We start from the raw sequence: 17,796 nt of genomic DNA, 5'->3' as shown, positions 1-17,796 counted from the left end.
TCAACCAAAAGAGATAACATGCTCCACATGAACAAACTATAACATGTCACAGTTCTAAACACGTATCAAGAGTATACCATGACATAATAATGAAACCATCCTCATACCAAGGATAACATGCCAAATAAAAGCATAAACCACACCTTTGCCAAGAACCCTGTGAGTCCTCAAGATGCAACCATCTCTGCACACCATGAAGAAAACCATCTCCACATACCAGGAAGAACCATCTCCACACACCATGAAGATACCAAGAACTCCATGAGTCCTCAAGATCTAACCATCTTCACACACCATGAAGATAACAAGTGCACCATGCAAATGTCAAAGATGCTTCTGCAGCAACAGGATCTAAGAAAAACCTCCAACATCTACAAACACTCAATAAATATATCAATGCCAAAAAACTCCCACTCTACTGTGGTACCAAGTCACTTATGGCATCATAAAATCCATCTCCTACATGAAGATCCAAACCAAACTAGGAACTAATCCTGCACTGTCACCCCATCACTGTCACAAGCTCCCACTAAACCACGTATCTAAGCTATCCATGACATAATGATGAAAAAATCCATCCTCTAACCATGAGAATCAACCAAGTCATCAAATCATCAAAGAACTCAAAGTTCACATCATGAGCTCCTCAAAAGAAACCAAATAACCATGATCCTCAACCACCATAACTAAATCAAAAAATCATAGCTAATGAACATCAAGGATGTACCTGTATAACCAATCATGTCATGCCAAAATCCAAGGCACCATGATCACATCCATGAACCGAGCATCTGGCTCTGAAAGTGTCCAACCTGTCAGCATAAAATAGTCAACCACAATCCTCCACCATGAGTGTACCTGGTAACAACATCTTGGTCCTTTTACATGAAGAAAAAATTATCAAATCATGTGACTTAGGGAATAGACAACCCAAATCCAAGCCACCAATCTGAATATGCATCAATAATGAAGGATCAATGGGCAAAGACAACCCATAACAAAGCTATAAATGCAACTTGTAAGTATGGACCGCTTACAACACTACACAACTTGTAGATCCAACAAGTCATCATACATATTCAAACACTGATAACCATATCATCATGAGACCAAACTGAAATATGAACTGAGTATACAATGACATCAAATCTTCAATGCCATAAATTCACAATGTTACCATATTCAAAATATATCTATAAACTATTCAAATAAATATATCAACAAATAAATCATGTAAAACTTGCACCAAATATGAATCAATATGTAGAGCTCTCCAAGAGCTTTTCATTGACTACTTGAAGTCTAAAATCTGACTCCGTATGCCCAAGTTATGCCCTAATCCATGCTCAAAATAAATAATATCTGACTTTAGGGCTCTTAAAACCTAAAAAAATCTCAAAATCAGAGAACCAAATATATACCATGTTGTAGTGCTCTAAATTATCTTTCCAACGCCTATAAGAACTCTAAAATTTGATATTCTGAGAGAAAGTTATGGCCGTTTTACTAAGATAGTCTTTTTACCATTTTCAGTGCGATTTTTCATTTTTTATTTTTTCTGTGACAAAAATTCTAACGGGATTAAATTTGATGGCCATAATGGGCTGAAATCAAAAAAATCTTTCATTTCCTCTGAACATGGCCAAACTAGGGCATATTATATATCAAAATTAATAGAAATGTCGACCCGGATCCAATGGTGAGGTCTGTTTTTTACCCAGGAGGTCATTTCTACAAGCTCCCCCTAAAAATCTCATTTAAAATGAAACATCCAAAAAATCCTTTTCTCCAACAATTTCACATGCCCAAATCTTTTAACATCTCATCATAACAGCAAACCCAAAGCCGTCAGATCTACAATAAATCATTCATATATCTTGCCCTTTCTTTTATCCTCTCATGCATTCCCATGGATTCAATCTAGGATTATAATAATAAAACCATAGCTCTGATACCACTTGTAAGGAAACTTGGCAACAAAGAATATAACCGTTTCCACATAACCCATAATAGATCTAAAATAAATACTAAATTAAAATCCACATGCAAGAGAATATACAACATACCCACAAAATTGTGACACAAGATATACGCTGGGAAACCCTCATTGAGAGAAAAACCCAGCCTCCAAAAGCATCCATCACCATGTATTATTCAGCAAAAATACCATTGCAATACAACCATGGAAGCTTTCGTGGCCATAGCCACAACCGAGCAAGCTATGTGAACAAGCATGAATCCACACATCCCATGCCATGCTTCCAACCTTCACAAATGCTCCTTTGGCTAACCTGTCAAGCCTTGTCCCACTCGACTCTTGCCTTTTTCACTCTTACTCTACAACAACTACCCTTATGGCTGCTTATATAGTAGCAAGTCCCACGAAACCACTAAGTGGTATTACATAAACCATGTGCTACCTAACCCACTGACCCCACATTTAATATTGGGCATTTAATTCATTTCCCCAATATTAAATAATTACATGAAATATTTTCACAATGTTACAATACAACTCATCAAGAATATTCTATGGGAATCTTTTCATGTTGCACGTCCATCTAGGCACAACATTACATAATAAAATAAAATAAAATATAGCAATATTATGCAATGTGTGCAACACCCATTATCTCAATAGCTTGACCCTCTTATTACACTCCTACTCTAGTAGGGTCTCAAGAGCAAGGCAATAACCCAACCAACTAAGGATTAGATTCAATCCTCCTATAGCCTTATTGTCATCCACATGTTTTCAGCATGCAATTAATTTCGAACAAGAACACATTCTTGTGAATCACTAGATGTACGCTACTTGCTGATGTTGATTGTCCATTTTGTGACCTAGAATCCAACCTATGGATATATAGCTATCGGGAACAAAAGCCAAGTAATTTTATAAAAATATTTTGGTCATCCACCTATTCCTTTTCATATAACTTTCAATGATTATCCAAACTAGGTAGCCATTTATATATTGATGTACACTACTAGACATTATAGAGCATATTTGTAGCTATCATTGGAATGAGATACGTTGCTTCCAACCATGAGATCACTTGAATTCAAAATGAGACAATTTCCTAGAATGTATCAAAACTTTCCTTTCTTCTCCTCACTAAGGTTTGATATGCACACATACCCTATAAAAAAGTATGCAAAGTAACAAAATGATCTACCACACACTAAGGTACATATGTAGATAATATATAAAACTACTACCAATAATAATTTTGATGTTTAGCCTAACCAAACCTGATCACCCTTGACCTATTGGGTGCCATATAAAAATTAAATCACAAAACATAAAAAAGGAATGCCCAAATAGAGAGAATAGAGCTAAGATATAACATAAAACTCTCAATAGCATAGCAAAAACTCCCATAACTAGATAATATTAGCAATAAAAGAAAGATTAAAGGATTACTGAAAAAAGTTGAGATGGACCACATAATTGCCCAATCAACAATAAGAAAATAAATATTCTTCACATAAATCTACCCAAATACACAAATTTTACTTCTTATTGGCATCACTTCAAGATTTTAAATATGATTTTAAATCTTCTATGAAACAAAATCAAGTATTATTGATTGCAAATGATCACGAACGTAGGTAAAATAGATGATACTTGAAGAATAATTTCAATACTTATATTTGAAGAAGTCTAAGTATACATAACATGAAATACACATTCAAAGCATACAATAATTTATCAAAGCCTTCAATATTTTCCTAAAACAAATATTTATTGATAAACGAATGAGCACATACCAAAAGAGCTTCCACAAAAGACAAGATTGAGTAATATGAATGCATGCAAAAAATGTTTCATCTGAAGATTTTTTTCATTATGAACATACAAGATAGCTAAGGAATGAATTTGCACCCCATAAAGAGTGGTTAGAAATCAAAATAGCTATGCATAACTACCTAACATTGTATGAACTTGAGTTGAGAAAATTGGAAAACCTTTCTTTCATCAGTGATTTCAAATTGATTACCCCAAGTCTATCCTCACATCTTGCATCATAAGTAGTGGTGTTGGTGGAGCCCATATGAATCAAGAATTTAGGTATCCAAAAAATGTCCCAAATAAAAAATTATCCATTGAAATTACAAAAAGTGATGTTATTAGAAAAATAGAATAATAGATTTAAAATGGAGAAAGAAGGAACTTCAAGCTTCTTATTCTTGAATAATAGATTATGCATATTTATACAATAGATTGACCCACCAATATTCATAAATGACTACTAATTAGATTGACAACAAACTACTTCATGATTGACAACACTAGCTAACTGGAACTTATGGACACCTAACTCAAACACATCTACAACTAGTCATTATTTACAACTCAAACTCTATAACTCACCCCTGAACTAAACTTATTTTGTCAACAACTCAAATAAGGTTTATCACTTGTGCAATAATCATTTATTTACTACTATTGTAACATTAACTCCAACACCCCTACTTAATGTGACAACTAAAGAAAAAATTATATAGAAATAACACTTTGAAAATAGGTCATACCACTACATCATTTGGGGTCAAACTGTGACAACAATTAGTGATGGCAATGTAATTGTGGTGATTTTCATTTTTTTTTTGCAATTGTCCATGACACCATCACAATATAGATATTGGTGTCATAATTGCACTACCCTTACAAGCATAAAGGAAAAAAAAAAACAAGAAAATCATTTTCCATTTGATTTTGATTTTGGAGAGTTGCACGTGAAAGAGGTGGAGTGAGTTGGGTGCGAAAGAGGTGTAGTGTTGCAAATCTTGTCATGGACCTTGTGATTAGTGCATTTGGTTATTGTGCCCTCTTGATCTCTACATTTGATTGTCGTGACATGCCCTTGCTCTATGATTTCATTGTTGTGTCATGCCCTTGCTCTGCGATTTCATTATCATGACATGCTCTTGCTCTACGATTTTCTTCTAGGGAGAGAAGAGTCAGGTATATAAATGTTATTTTCATTTCCTTCTAAATATGTATGTCTTTATATTTCCTTCTAAACATGTATTTCTTTATATATTCAGAGAGATCTTTTTTAAGGTGCTTATTGTATATTATCTACACAATAGAAAAAGTGATCTAGTAGTATACATATTCCAAAATACAAATAATAATAAAATAAAACTTTCTCAACTTGTACTAAATGATTTACCTCAAGATCCCACACAAAAATAATCTAGACCAGGAGAAATGAGCAGAGTTCAGAAGAAAGTTTTTTAAAAAATATATCATAGCAGATATCTTTATATATTCAGAGAGATTTTTTTTAAAGGTGCTTGTTACATATTATCTACACAATAGAAAAAATAATCTAGCTGCATACATATTCCAAGATCCAAATAATAAAATAATAAAACTCACTCAACCCGTGCTAAGTGACTTACTTCAAGATCCTACACAAAACTAATGCAGACAGGGAGAAATGGGTAGAGTTTGCAATAAATTTTACAAAAACATATCATAGAAGATATCATTATATATTCATAGAGATCCTTTTTAAGGTGCTTATTACATATTATCTACACAATAGAAAAAATAATCCAATTGCATACATATTCCAAAATCTAGATAATAAAACAATAAAACTCACTTAACCCATACTAAGTGACTTACCTCAAGATCCTGCACAAAAATAATGCAGACTAGGAAAAATGGGTAGAGTTCGCAAGAAATTTGACAAAAAACATATCATAGCAGATATCTTTATATATTCAGAGAGATTTTTTTAAACATTTTTTATTTCATTTATATACACAATAGAAATAATGATCCAATTTCATGTATATTCTAAAATCCAAATAATAAAACAATAAAACTCACTCAACCCATGCTAAGTGACTTACCTTAAGATCATGCACAAAAATAATGCAGACCATGACAAACGGGTAGAGTTTGTAAGTAATTTTACAAAAACATATCATAGCAAATATTGCAAAATACACAGAATATATAGAATAATTTTTTAACTATACAAACTCTTCCTATTTTTTGAATAGAAAAATAAATAGAGTTGAAAGCATGAGCTATCCAATATTAGTTCAATTTTATCAACCCTAGACTCTTCTTAGCTCCACCAAACACTAGGTGATCTTCTAATTCTAAGATATACTCCATTTTTTGTTTTCTTAAGCCTTTGATTCCCTTGGTTATTTTGGGCTATGGATGAGTTTTTACTCTCTAGTTTATTGATGTTGATCAAGAAACACATTCACTCTAATAGTTTCCTTTGTAATCATAAAAACTAAATTCCACCATTAATAAAAGGAATTGCAATGATCTCAACACTAAATGTAATTGATTCTTGAAAGGAATTTGGGGATTTAGTTTTTTTTTTAATTTAATCAAAGGAGAAATAGAATGTACCTGGCTGACATCTGGGATAAGATAAGGTTTAGAGTGCTCATGGGTTGAGCACCATACCCCAAATGCTTATATGATTATCTAAAATAGAGAGATATAATGGTAGCATCTTTTGAATTGGGTATGCATGAATATCCACTAGGTCTATGAACAACAATTCTAGGAGTGTTCTATTTGTGCTTGTCCTAATACTTCTTGGATAGAAAATATGGTATACCCAATTCAAGGGGATTACTTCCCAAATTAAAAAAAGCAAAAGGTTATTGACTAACAAAAGGTTTGTTTAGTAAAAACAAGGTTATTGATTTTGGTGTGAACTAACAAAATACACAGAATGATATTACATTGTAAATAGGGTTGTATTTGATATTATGTTTAATTCATAATTATAGTTAGATACTATATGAATTCCTATTTGAATTTTGTTCCCTCTATTTTTGTGAAATTTTTTGTACTAAGATCTTACTTTGTGCATACTTTGATCATTATAAGTATATGATGATTAGCTGGTTTAGTATTTCACTAAATAGCATCAAACACATAAATTATTTATTTAATTAAACTCTTTTATGTGTTCTTTATTCATCTATTTGCAACCACTTTCCTTAGTGTTATTCTAAGATGATATGGTCTTTTCTATGCATAATAAAAACATTGAGAAAGAAATTGAAAATCTATTATAGAATATATAACAATAGAGAAATAATACAATAGGGAGAAGCAAGGATTTAGGTTACTTCAGTGGAGAGTTGAGTGAAAGTAGTTAAAGAAGAAAGTTCTACTTCTATGTAAATGCCATAATCACAAGGCTTGTTCCCTTGCAGAATCCTTTGTCACAATGACATTACCTCTAAACCATGCAAAGGATGTTGAGTGGTTGCCAACTTTGAAACACTCTTATAAGAAATCGCAAAGCAAATGTAGATGCAATACATGAAAACTTCCAAGGTGATCATGACAAATCCTAATATCTTAATATCTTAAATGCAATAAATTCAAGGGTTAGAATCTTGTGAGAAGTGTGTTTTCTTTAAAGATCCCATGCATGCAAACTTTGAAAGGAGAAAGCTAATAAAGAACATATACAAAAACTAACAAAATGTTTCAAATGAATAAATTTGAGAAACCAGCATTTAAGATATTAGCATATACTGGTTTAAGAAAATGCATATGATATTTCCAAGGTGATCATGGCAGCACAAGATTAAAGAATGTAATTCCTATTATAGTTTGGGTGAACAAAGATGAATTTTTGACACAATAATGACTCATTTTTAACACCAATCACTCTAACATGGATAAATCAATAGATGTCTAAGTTGAAGGAAAAAAGAATTTGATTGAAATATGAACAAATGAGGAATCATGTGAATAATTCCATGAATTTTCAAGAAAACAAGAAGGCCAAAACAAGAAGAAGAATGGAGGGAGTGACAAGGAGTTATAAATAAGAGGAATGAAGAGGAAAGGGATAGAGGGCAAGGGGTATAGGTGTTTGATCCTCGATAGCTTTGAACTTCACATTGTGTTGTAATTCTGGCATAGGTGTTTGATCCTCGATAGCTTTCATTTCAACATTCAAGTTTTCAAGATTGGTCAACACCCTCACTTATAGACCTCTCATGTCAAGCACTTTCTATACTATTTCAACATTATGTTCTTACTTTTGAGCTAATAGTTCTTCAAGTGCATTTTCTTGTAAAACATTAATTTTGTAAAACTTTCTATATTGTTTCAACACCAGATGTTTCTTTCAAAACTATATGTATAGATATAAACATTAAGTACAACATGTCCAATATTTTTTGTAGATATACACATTAATTACACCAAATTTTTCTTTCAAAACCATATGTGTAGACATAAACATTAAGTACAACATGTCCAATATTTTTGTAGATATACACATTAATTACACCAAATTTTTATTTCAAAACAATATGTGTAGATATAAACATTAAATACAACATGTCCAATACTTTTGTAGATATACACATTAATTACACCCAAATTTTTCTTTCAAAACCATATGTGCAAATATAAACATTAAGTGCATGATGTCTAATATTTTTGTAGATATAAACATTAATTACACCAAATTTTAATTTCAAAACCATGTATGTAGATATAAACATTAAGTATAACATGTCCAATATTTTTGTAGATATACACAGTAATTACACCAAATGCTTCTTTCAAATCCATATGTGTAGATATAAGCATTAACCACAACCAACTCAATGATAGTACACAAATAAGTTATTCTTGTGAAGAAGGATAATGTCAGATAATACAAGTTAGTCTAATCAAAATAGGGATACAATTGCTAGGTTGTTGTCTAACTTTCAAAGATCGGGTGATGACAAATGTTATTATCCTTGCAAGCATTGTAACAGCTTAAAGACAAGAAGAATCAAAATTAGAATAGCTAAGAGACATTGTTGGGATAATGGTCACCTTGAAGGGGGGTTTGATTATCATCAATTGGTAAGTTATTTGTTATATTGTTTTCACAATTAATATACCTATGAACCACAGTTTGGGGGTTTTGATTATCATCATTTTTATATAGGTCGATCTCCCCAGGGTAGTATGTGACATGGACCAACACATCTCATAGGAACATAGAGGTTTGAATATCGAGGAACATGGAGGTGTTAATATGGAGGAACATGGAGGTGTGAGTATTGAAGGAGAAGATCATGATCCCATGGAAGATGATGATCATACAATAGAAAACACATTTCAAGATGATGGTATGAATGCATTGATCTATGACATATTTAGTACTAGTGTTGTTTTTGCTACTGATAATGACGATGACGACGATGATGATGATGATGATGATGAGGATGAGGATGACATTGAGGCCATCTATGATATACCTCTACTTGAGAAGGAAAGCATGGCTCTTTATGAAAGATCCCAATAAACTCTTCTCTCTGTTGTATTGTTGTTGATGAATTTGAAGGTTATGAATGGTTTATCCAACATAACAATGTCATGTATGCTAAGGTTTGTGATATAAATCATTATAGTCAATAAAAGGTGAAAAATGTACCATTAAAATTGTTTATACTAATGACTAATATTTTTTTTGTAGATTGATAGGTGACTATTTGTTACCACCATCAAATTTTCTCCCTCACTCATACCAAGAATTATGTGCCACTATGAAACATATTGGAATGGAGTATCAATCAATAGATGCTTGTTCTCAAGATCATGTAATTTATCATTAAAAACATGAAAATTCAATAGAATGCCCCTAATGCCATACGAGAAGATATCGAGATGATCAAGTAACAAAAAAGGTGCCTCGTAAGTGATGCAGGAGCATCCTAGGTTTCCTTGTAATCCTGCACTTTTTTTGTTCATTCTGCGAGGTACTGCCAAGTGCCAGTTGTTGTCAAGTTCCAATTACTACCGAGTGCCAGTTGTTGTTGAGTTCCAATTACTGTCAAGTGTTAGTTGTTACCAAGTTCTAGTTACTGCCAAGTGACCCTTCATATGCCAAGTTTTCCTATTTATGCTGAGTGTCAGCATTTGGACGTGATTTCTGTGAGCTAACTTGCGGAATTTATTCTAATCATGATATTTATGTTAAGATATTTTCTTTGGATCTGTCTAGACCATTTTTGGGTTGGCCTTCCTCTTATGTAATGTTTTAGAATTATCTGTAAGCTATTTTTGCAAGTATATATAGGGTATTTAGGCTTAGAGTAAGAGTGGGAGAAGAGGACTTACAGAGAATCCAAAAAGGGAATGCATATGTGTCTGGAAGTGCAAATTAAAAATTGGATCATGAATCTAGAAGTTGTATTTTGTATTTGGTCATAACCCAAAAGGCCTTATAGCTAGGCATGTATGTTGATTATTTGATGAATCAGTAGATGTGTTTTTCTCTTCTTCCTCCTTTGGTTGTTGTTCTTTGTGTTGTGTTTTTGTTGTATTAACTCTTGCATGCTGGTTTGGATAGATGGGTGTGCCCTTGATCCTAATTATCCCTATCCTTCCCTGCATCAGTTGGTATTAGAGATTGAGGTTCATCTTTGTGGAGATTAGATCATGTAGAACCCTAATTTGGATTTGGTTGTAGGGTGGAAAATCTTTGGATTTGACCTATAACTTGTAGAGGGTTATGATCTTGTAGGAACCTAAGTTGTAAAGATGGTTTGTAGTAGAGGAAATAATGCTGATAATTCTATATTGGATCAATTGAGACAAATTGCAGCTAGATTAGATATAAACCATATGTGAAAACTAATAGACAAAGGAGAGGAAAGGAGAAAATCATAACTTGGCCAAAGATGGTGGACAAGGTAAAGAAAAATTTCCTTCCTATTGATTACCAAATTAGCTTGTTGAGAAAGATGCAAAATTTGAAACAAAAGGACATGACTATGAAAGAGTATACTGAGGAATTCTATAGATTGGACATCAGATCTGGTCATGTGGATGATGATGTTGAGAAGGTACATAAATGGATTGAAATTTGAAATTCAAGATGAAATAAGTTTTGTGAAGTTGGAAAGTGTGGAAGAAGCATACCAATATGCCTTGAAAGCTGAGAAGATCTTGACAAAGAAGCATGAACAAAGACAAAGAGGTAAAGCTGGTAGATTCCAAAGGGGTAGAGGTGGATCTTATGGTGAAGGTGGCAGATTTGATAGTTTTGTGTAGGATAAAGGAAAATCTAAATGGAAGAATGATGACAAAGACATGACTGAGTGGAAAGGTGGTAGCTCATACCGAGGAAGAGGTAATTCTTATTCTAGAGGTGGATTTCTATTAGAAATTCTTTAGAATAACTAAGAGGGGGGGTGAATCAGTTATTGAAGGTCCAAAGGTCCTATTCAAACTTTTCATCAAGTAAAGTGTGCCCATCAAAATTATTAATTCATCCAAGCTCTAACTTTCCTATTCAGCAAGTTACTATAAATCAACATGCAAGCATAACACATGAAAAGATCAACACATAACATAGTGATTTATGTGGAAACTCAATTTGGGAAAAACCACCAGTAACATGCTACTCAATTCTCACTCTTCTGAAGTGATTCCTTATAAAAGGCCTGCCCTGTTAAAGGCTACAACACACTGTTAAATGTGACCTAGTTAAAGGATTTATCCACCTTGTTAGAAGTGGGCCTAGTTAGAGGACTTTAGAACATTCACTAGGAATGCCACCTTGATAAAAGATTTACAAATGGCTATTAAAACAACCTAAGTACCTAGGATTTTCATTTACCCTAACTGATATAATTGCTAGAGAGTAACAATAAGGGGTTTGACCCGATTACAACATACAACTTAACTTGCAGATTTTTGATCACTCTTCAGCTCATAACATTGCCTAGCTTTAAGTCTCTACAACTCTTGATAGCTTTCCCTCTTTCAAGCTTAGTCTCCTTGAGTCTTCATGCTTAATGTACCAGTACAAACATCTCTTTCTGACCACTTATCAAAGTAGAGTCTCTGTGCTTTGTTCTTCCTTCTTCTAGATGCCTTCTTCTACTCCATAGAAAACTCACATACAATCTAACCTAAAATGACACCCTTAAAACACTTTGCAATTTGGAACTCTAGTAGCTCTTGCTTCTTGACCTATAACTCCTTAAATAGAAGTCTTAGAATTTCTTTTCTTGCTCGATTCTTCCCTCCTTGAATTTCAATTCGTGTGGATTAGGTAGGATTCATTGAATCTAACCCATATTTTATTTCTTCTAGAAACATCATGAAGAATCCTCTTGAATTCACTCAAAAATAGTTTACATAGAATTTTTTGCCACCAGCTCATCATCCTTATCCTCCAATTGGTTCAAAAAATTCAAGGTGACAACTTTGTCAACTCAGATTTGGCAAATCTTTGACATTTCCAATAATGCAGCAGCTTAGCACTATTAAAATTTTGATGCTCGGCACATACTATGTTACTCGGCATCAACTGTGTTTTACTGATGCTCGGCACCTATTGTGAATTCACTCAGCATCCACTAAGTTTTCTATTTACTTGGCTCCTTCTATATCACTTGGCACTTGAACTTCACTTGGCACCTGAAGTTCACTCGGCACACACTAGATTTTACATTTGCTCAGCTCCAACTGAGAATTTTCTCGGCTTAAATTAGCTTGCTCGGCACTTACTGATGAACCTAGTTTAAGCTTTGCAATCAAGCTTGCTCCATCTAACCTTGTCAACTCACATACAATCTAACCTAAAATGACACCCTTCAAACACTTTGTAATTTGGCACTCCAGTAGCTCTTGCTTCTTGACCTATAACTCCTTAAATAGAAGTCTTGGAATTTCTTTTCTTGCTCGATTCTTCCCTCCTTGAATTTCAATTCATGTGGATTAGGTAGGATTCATTGAATCTAACCCATATTTTATTTCTTCTAGAAACATCATGAAGAATCCTCTTAAATTCACTCAAAAATAGTTTACATAGAATTTTGTGCCACCAGCTCATCATCCTTATCCTCCAATTGGTTCAAAAAATTCAAGGTGACAACTTTGTCAACTCAGATTTGGCAAATCTTTGACATTTCCAATAATGCAGTAGCTTAGCACTATTAAAATTTTGATGCTCGGCACATACTATGTTACTCGGCATCAACTGTGTTTTACTGATGCTCGGCACCTATTGTGAATTCACTCAGCATCCACTAAGTTTTCTATTTACTTGGCTCCTTCTATATCACTTGGCACTTGAACTTCACTTGGCACCTAAAGTTCACTCGGCACACACTAGATTTTACATTTTCTTAGCTCCAACTGAGAATTTGCTCGACTTAAATTAGCTTGCTCGGCACTTACTGATGAACCTAGTTTAAGCTTTGCAATCAAGCTTGCTCCATCTTATACTTCTAGTGTTTCTTAGTGTGCCCAACCTTTGTATCTTTGAGTATGTTATCAATATATTATTTAACCACTATCTTAGCTAATCCTTGCACTTCATTATAAAATCATAACTCAACCTTTCCCTTAGGTTCTTTTGTTACATCTTGTTGATTAAATCCTCTTCATCAATCAACTAAGTGATAGTACATGGATCTTATAAGAAATTGTCATTCCTACAAATAGCAAGTTTGACATCAATGACAAAACAATCATTGAAAATATTCTGTTAACAAAAATCTCCCTCTTTGACAATAAACCTTTTCAATCAGATTTCCAACAATCTCCCTCTTTGGCATTGATGGCAAACCAAACTGATCAACTATCAGACCAAACTATTCAACCAAATTATTAAAATGCTAACTAGGTTAGAACAATAAGTCAAATGCCAAAAATAAAATTGGATTGGATTACACAATTTCTTCCTCTCTTGTTCTACTATTCTTATTGCTTTACTTCCACTTCTCCCTCTTAGCTGTTGTATCCTTTTTCTTTCTTTTCTACCCTTCTTACATTTTCTCCCTCTGTATGCATTGCTCGTCTTTTGCTATTCAGCTTCTCCTATAGCTGTTGATCATTTTTGCTATTTCTCTCTCAATCTTTATTCTTTTTTTTATTCTTCTCCCTCAACCCTTGATCATTTGTTGATTAGTTTCCTACTACTTCTCCCTCTTTGAAAACAATGCCAAAGACATTAACATCTCAGCATCTTTAACATGTAAGTGTAGTATTTGTAGGTTCTTTCAATTTCTCCCTCTATCACCTTGCTTATGACTAATTTGGAACTTCATCACTTCAATTACTTTAGGCATGAATCCTAAAGTAAATATCCTCTGCATCAATGTGTAATATTTCAACAATCAACTCATTTGATGCAGGGGAGTATTGCTTTTACTTCAAGTAGCCTTGGCTAGGGGTATCACCCCTAACTTACCTCTAAGATACTCAAAAGAATCTTTAGGTAGTGCTTTTGTGAAAATGTCAGCAATCTATTCTTTTGAACTAACATATTCCATTTTCACTTGTTTGTCTTCCACCAATTCTCTTACATAGTGATACTTGATTGCAATATGCTTGGTTTTGGCATACATTACAAGATTCTTTGATATGTTGATAGCACTTGTATTATCATAATGAAGTATCACAGGCTCATTTACCTCTTCCTTCATACCTTATAGCAGATGTTCAATCCATACAATATTAGTGCAATTGATAGCAGCTACAACATATTCAACTTTTGCTATGGATTGTGAGGTACAAATTTTCTTTTTGTTGGTCCATGTAATCAATATTCTTCCCAAGAAAAGTGCTCCTCCATTGGTGCTTTTTCTGTCATCAATATTACCTCCCCAGTCTGCATCAATGTAGGCTCTTAGCTCAAACTTTCACTCCTCTTGTAGTACAAACAAAAGTCATTAGTTCCTTTTAGATACCTCAATATTCCCTTTACTGCCATCAGATGATTTTCCCTTAGATTTGCAAAAAATCTTACCACTATTCCAATAGCTAATGCAAAGTCTGGTCTACTATGTACAACATATTGCAACTTTCCAATCATTGATCTATACATTGTCTAATTCACTTCAGCTGACTCATCATTCTTAGATAACTTATGTCCTATTACCATTGGTGTGCTGACTAGTTTTGAGTCTTCTAATCCAAATGTCTTGAGTATCTCCTTGATGTATTTTTATTGGGTCACAAAAATTCCATTGTTCAATTGATGTACTTGCAATCCAACAAAGAATTTTATTTCTCCAAGCATTGACATTTCAAACTCATGTTTCATTTGATCAGCAAAATCTTTGCATAGAACATCTTTTCCTCCAAATATTATATCATCAACAAAGATTTCAGATATCAAAATGTCTTTACCTTTTTCAGCCTTGATATATAGGTTGTTTTTGTCATCTATTCTCTCAAATCCTATCTTCACAAGATATTTGTGCAGTCTCTCATACCATGCTCTAGGTGCTTGCTTCAAACCATAAAGTGCCTTATGTAGTTTGCAAACCATATCCTTGTTGTTTTCATCAAAAAATCCCTCTGGTTGTTCTATGTGGACTTCCTCTTCTAGTATACCATTCAGAAAAGAAAACTTTACATCCATTTGGTAGATCTTGAAACCTTTGCAAGTAGCATATGCAAGCAATGTTCTTACTCCTTTCATTCTTGCAATAGGGGCAAATGTTTCCCCATAATCTAGTCCTTCTTCTTATTCTTAGCCTTTGCAAACTAGTATAGATTTGTTTCTAGTTATCTCACCATTCTCATCAAGTTTTTTCCTAAACACCCATTTGGTACCACTTACATTCTTATCAGCTGGTCTAGGAACTAGGGTCTAGGTTTTGTTCTTCTCAATCTAGTCCATCTCTTCTTCCATAGCTTTATACCAATCATCATCTTGAAGTGCATCTTTCACTATTTTGGACTCAACCTTTCTCACCAAATATGATTCATTCCTTAGTCTATTCCTTGTCATAGGTCTGGCATCTTTGTCACCAATGATTTGATCTTCAGGGTGATGTCTCCTTACATACTTGGCTAGTCTTGGTTCTATCCTTCTTTCCATGTTTGATCCTTCAACTTCAAAGTAATTTTTCTCTTCTCCATCTAGTATTTCATCATTTCTTTCATGTATACTGTTTTTAGAATTAGAATGTGCAATTTCTTCATTATGCAACTCGGCTTTTGAATGCAAGTCGGCATTCACTGGTTGTGACTCGGTTGATACTAAAATTTGTTGTTGATTCCCAACTTGATTGGTAGCATTATCTTCAACAGTCATTCCTTCATAGAAGTATACAAAGGATCTATAATCTTCTAATTGTTTAGTTCCATCAACCTGAACTTTTGCATGCTCATCAAAATTTACATTTGTGCTCTCCACAATCTTGTTAGTGTTAGCATTCAAACACACTAGTACATTTTGGGATCATTTTTTACCAAAATTTTTGACCGAAGGCCATATTGGCCTATCATTTCATGTTTTATAAAGTTTTTATCCCTGTTTTGGTTGAAATTTTGACCAAACTAGGGTTTTATGCCTGAGTTGGTCAAAATTTTGACCAACATATGTTCATAACAAAAAAAAGGACAAAATTTCTGCAGGAGCTTTCAGAGGTAAAATATTTGAACACTAATTTTTTTGTAGTGGTTGAGGGGGGAACAAAGATAATGCTTCAAGATGCTCAGTGTGCTTTTGTCTACATTTAACCATCGAAACCTACCCTCTGCACATTCACCCACCCTTTATGAGTGTTTACTATTGCTGATTGGGGAATACATTTAAGTAGGCTGTAGTTCAGGTATTTTTCATTCTAGACCAAGAATATCTTTAGCAAGTTCCATTTTGTGTTTCTAGATCGATCTCCTTGCTCTTTGTTTTATGTATTTTCCTCATATCATGTGTTGTTTGTGCATATTTTATGAGATAACCTAAGCAGATTGTAAGAAAAATGTGTGTTGTTGCTTCATGATAAGGTTTCAATTCATGGTGCCCTTATGTTTGCTATTGCTATAGTTGGACTTGTTGTAAATATTATAATGATTTTCTTGCTTGGCCATGGCCACAGTCATAGTAAAGGGCATGATCATGTTGAGAAGGCTAAGCATGGCCATAATCCTAAAGTTAAGCATGCTCATGAACATGCCCATAATCACAAAGATGTTAATGAATGTGGTACTCATGAACATGGTCACCATTACCATGATAAAATAGACCTATCTGAACCTTTGCTTCATGATGTAGAAGGGGCTGAGCATTCAACTCATGATCATAATGCCCATTTAGAGGGGGATAGTGTTACTTTGAATCATGATGTGGCAGGGAAAGAGAAAGATGGTCATTCAGGGTTCAATATAAATGTGCAAGGTGCCTACCTTCATGTTTTGGGGGATGTCATGATTAGAGGAGAAATCATTTGGATATATCCCCAATTGCAAATTATTGATTTGATATGTACACTTTTCTTCTCATTAGTTGTACTGGGAACCACTATAAAGATGTTGAGAAGTGCATTGGAGGTTTTGATGGAGAGTATACCCCCTGAGATAGATGTTAGGGAGCTTAAAGAAGGGTTGTGTTCAATTCCTAGTGTTTTAACAGTGCATGAACTACATATTTGGGCCATTGTAGTTGGGAAATTCTTACTCGCATGCCATGTGAGGATTTTGGCAGATGCAAATGCTGAAATGGTTCTTCATAGGGTAAAAGCCTATATTGAGAATGAGTATAAAATTAGTCATATCACCATGCAGATTGAGAGAGAGATTTGATAGACATTTATGTGTATGAATGTCATCTTTTTTATCTGTAGTGGTTCCATATTTAATTTTGGTTCCTATTCGTGTACTTTGGTTTTACTTGAAGTTAGAACTTGCATTTGATTCAAAATTAAAAAGATGGGAAATGTGCCCTACTATTGGGGAAATTTCAATAGCTATTTGTATGATCATTTCATTGGATGTCTATGTTTTTAATTCATATTATTCTACAACTTGAA

General features: G+C 33.7%; 1 protein-coding gene across 1 annotated transcript in view; it reads left to right on the top strand.

Moving 5' to 3' along the window:
- LOC149537385 (metal tolerance protein 1-like) overlaps positions 1-17,569 on the top strand; it is a 181,797-nt gene extending 164,228 nt beyond the window's left edge. Inside the window, exon 2 of the mRNA XM_089802322.1 lies at positions 16,746-17,569. Coding sequence (XP_089658448.1) covers positions 16,746-17,569 — 824 coding nt within the window. The remainder of the gene's footprint in view (positions 1-16,745) is intronic.
- Positions 17,570-17,796: the final 227 nt, after the last annotated feature.

This window comes from Cupressus sempervirens, chromosome 9 (assembly GCF_028749045.1).
Source record: "Cupressus sempervirens isolate cs-2001-9-10 chromosome 9, ASM2874904v1, whole genome shotgun sequence".
Classification (NCBI taxonomy): domain Eukaryota; kingdom Viridiplantae; phylum Streptophyta; class Pinopsida; order Cupressales; family Cupressaceae; genus Cupressus; species Cupressus sempervirens.
The sequence above is the reverse complement of the archived record's forward strand: the minus strand, read 5'-3'. Positions and strand labels throughout refer to the sequence as shown.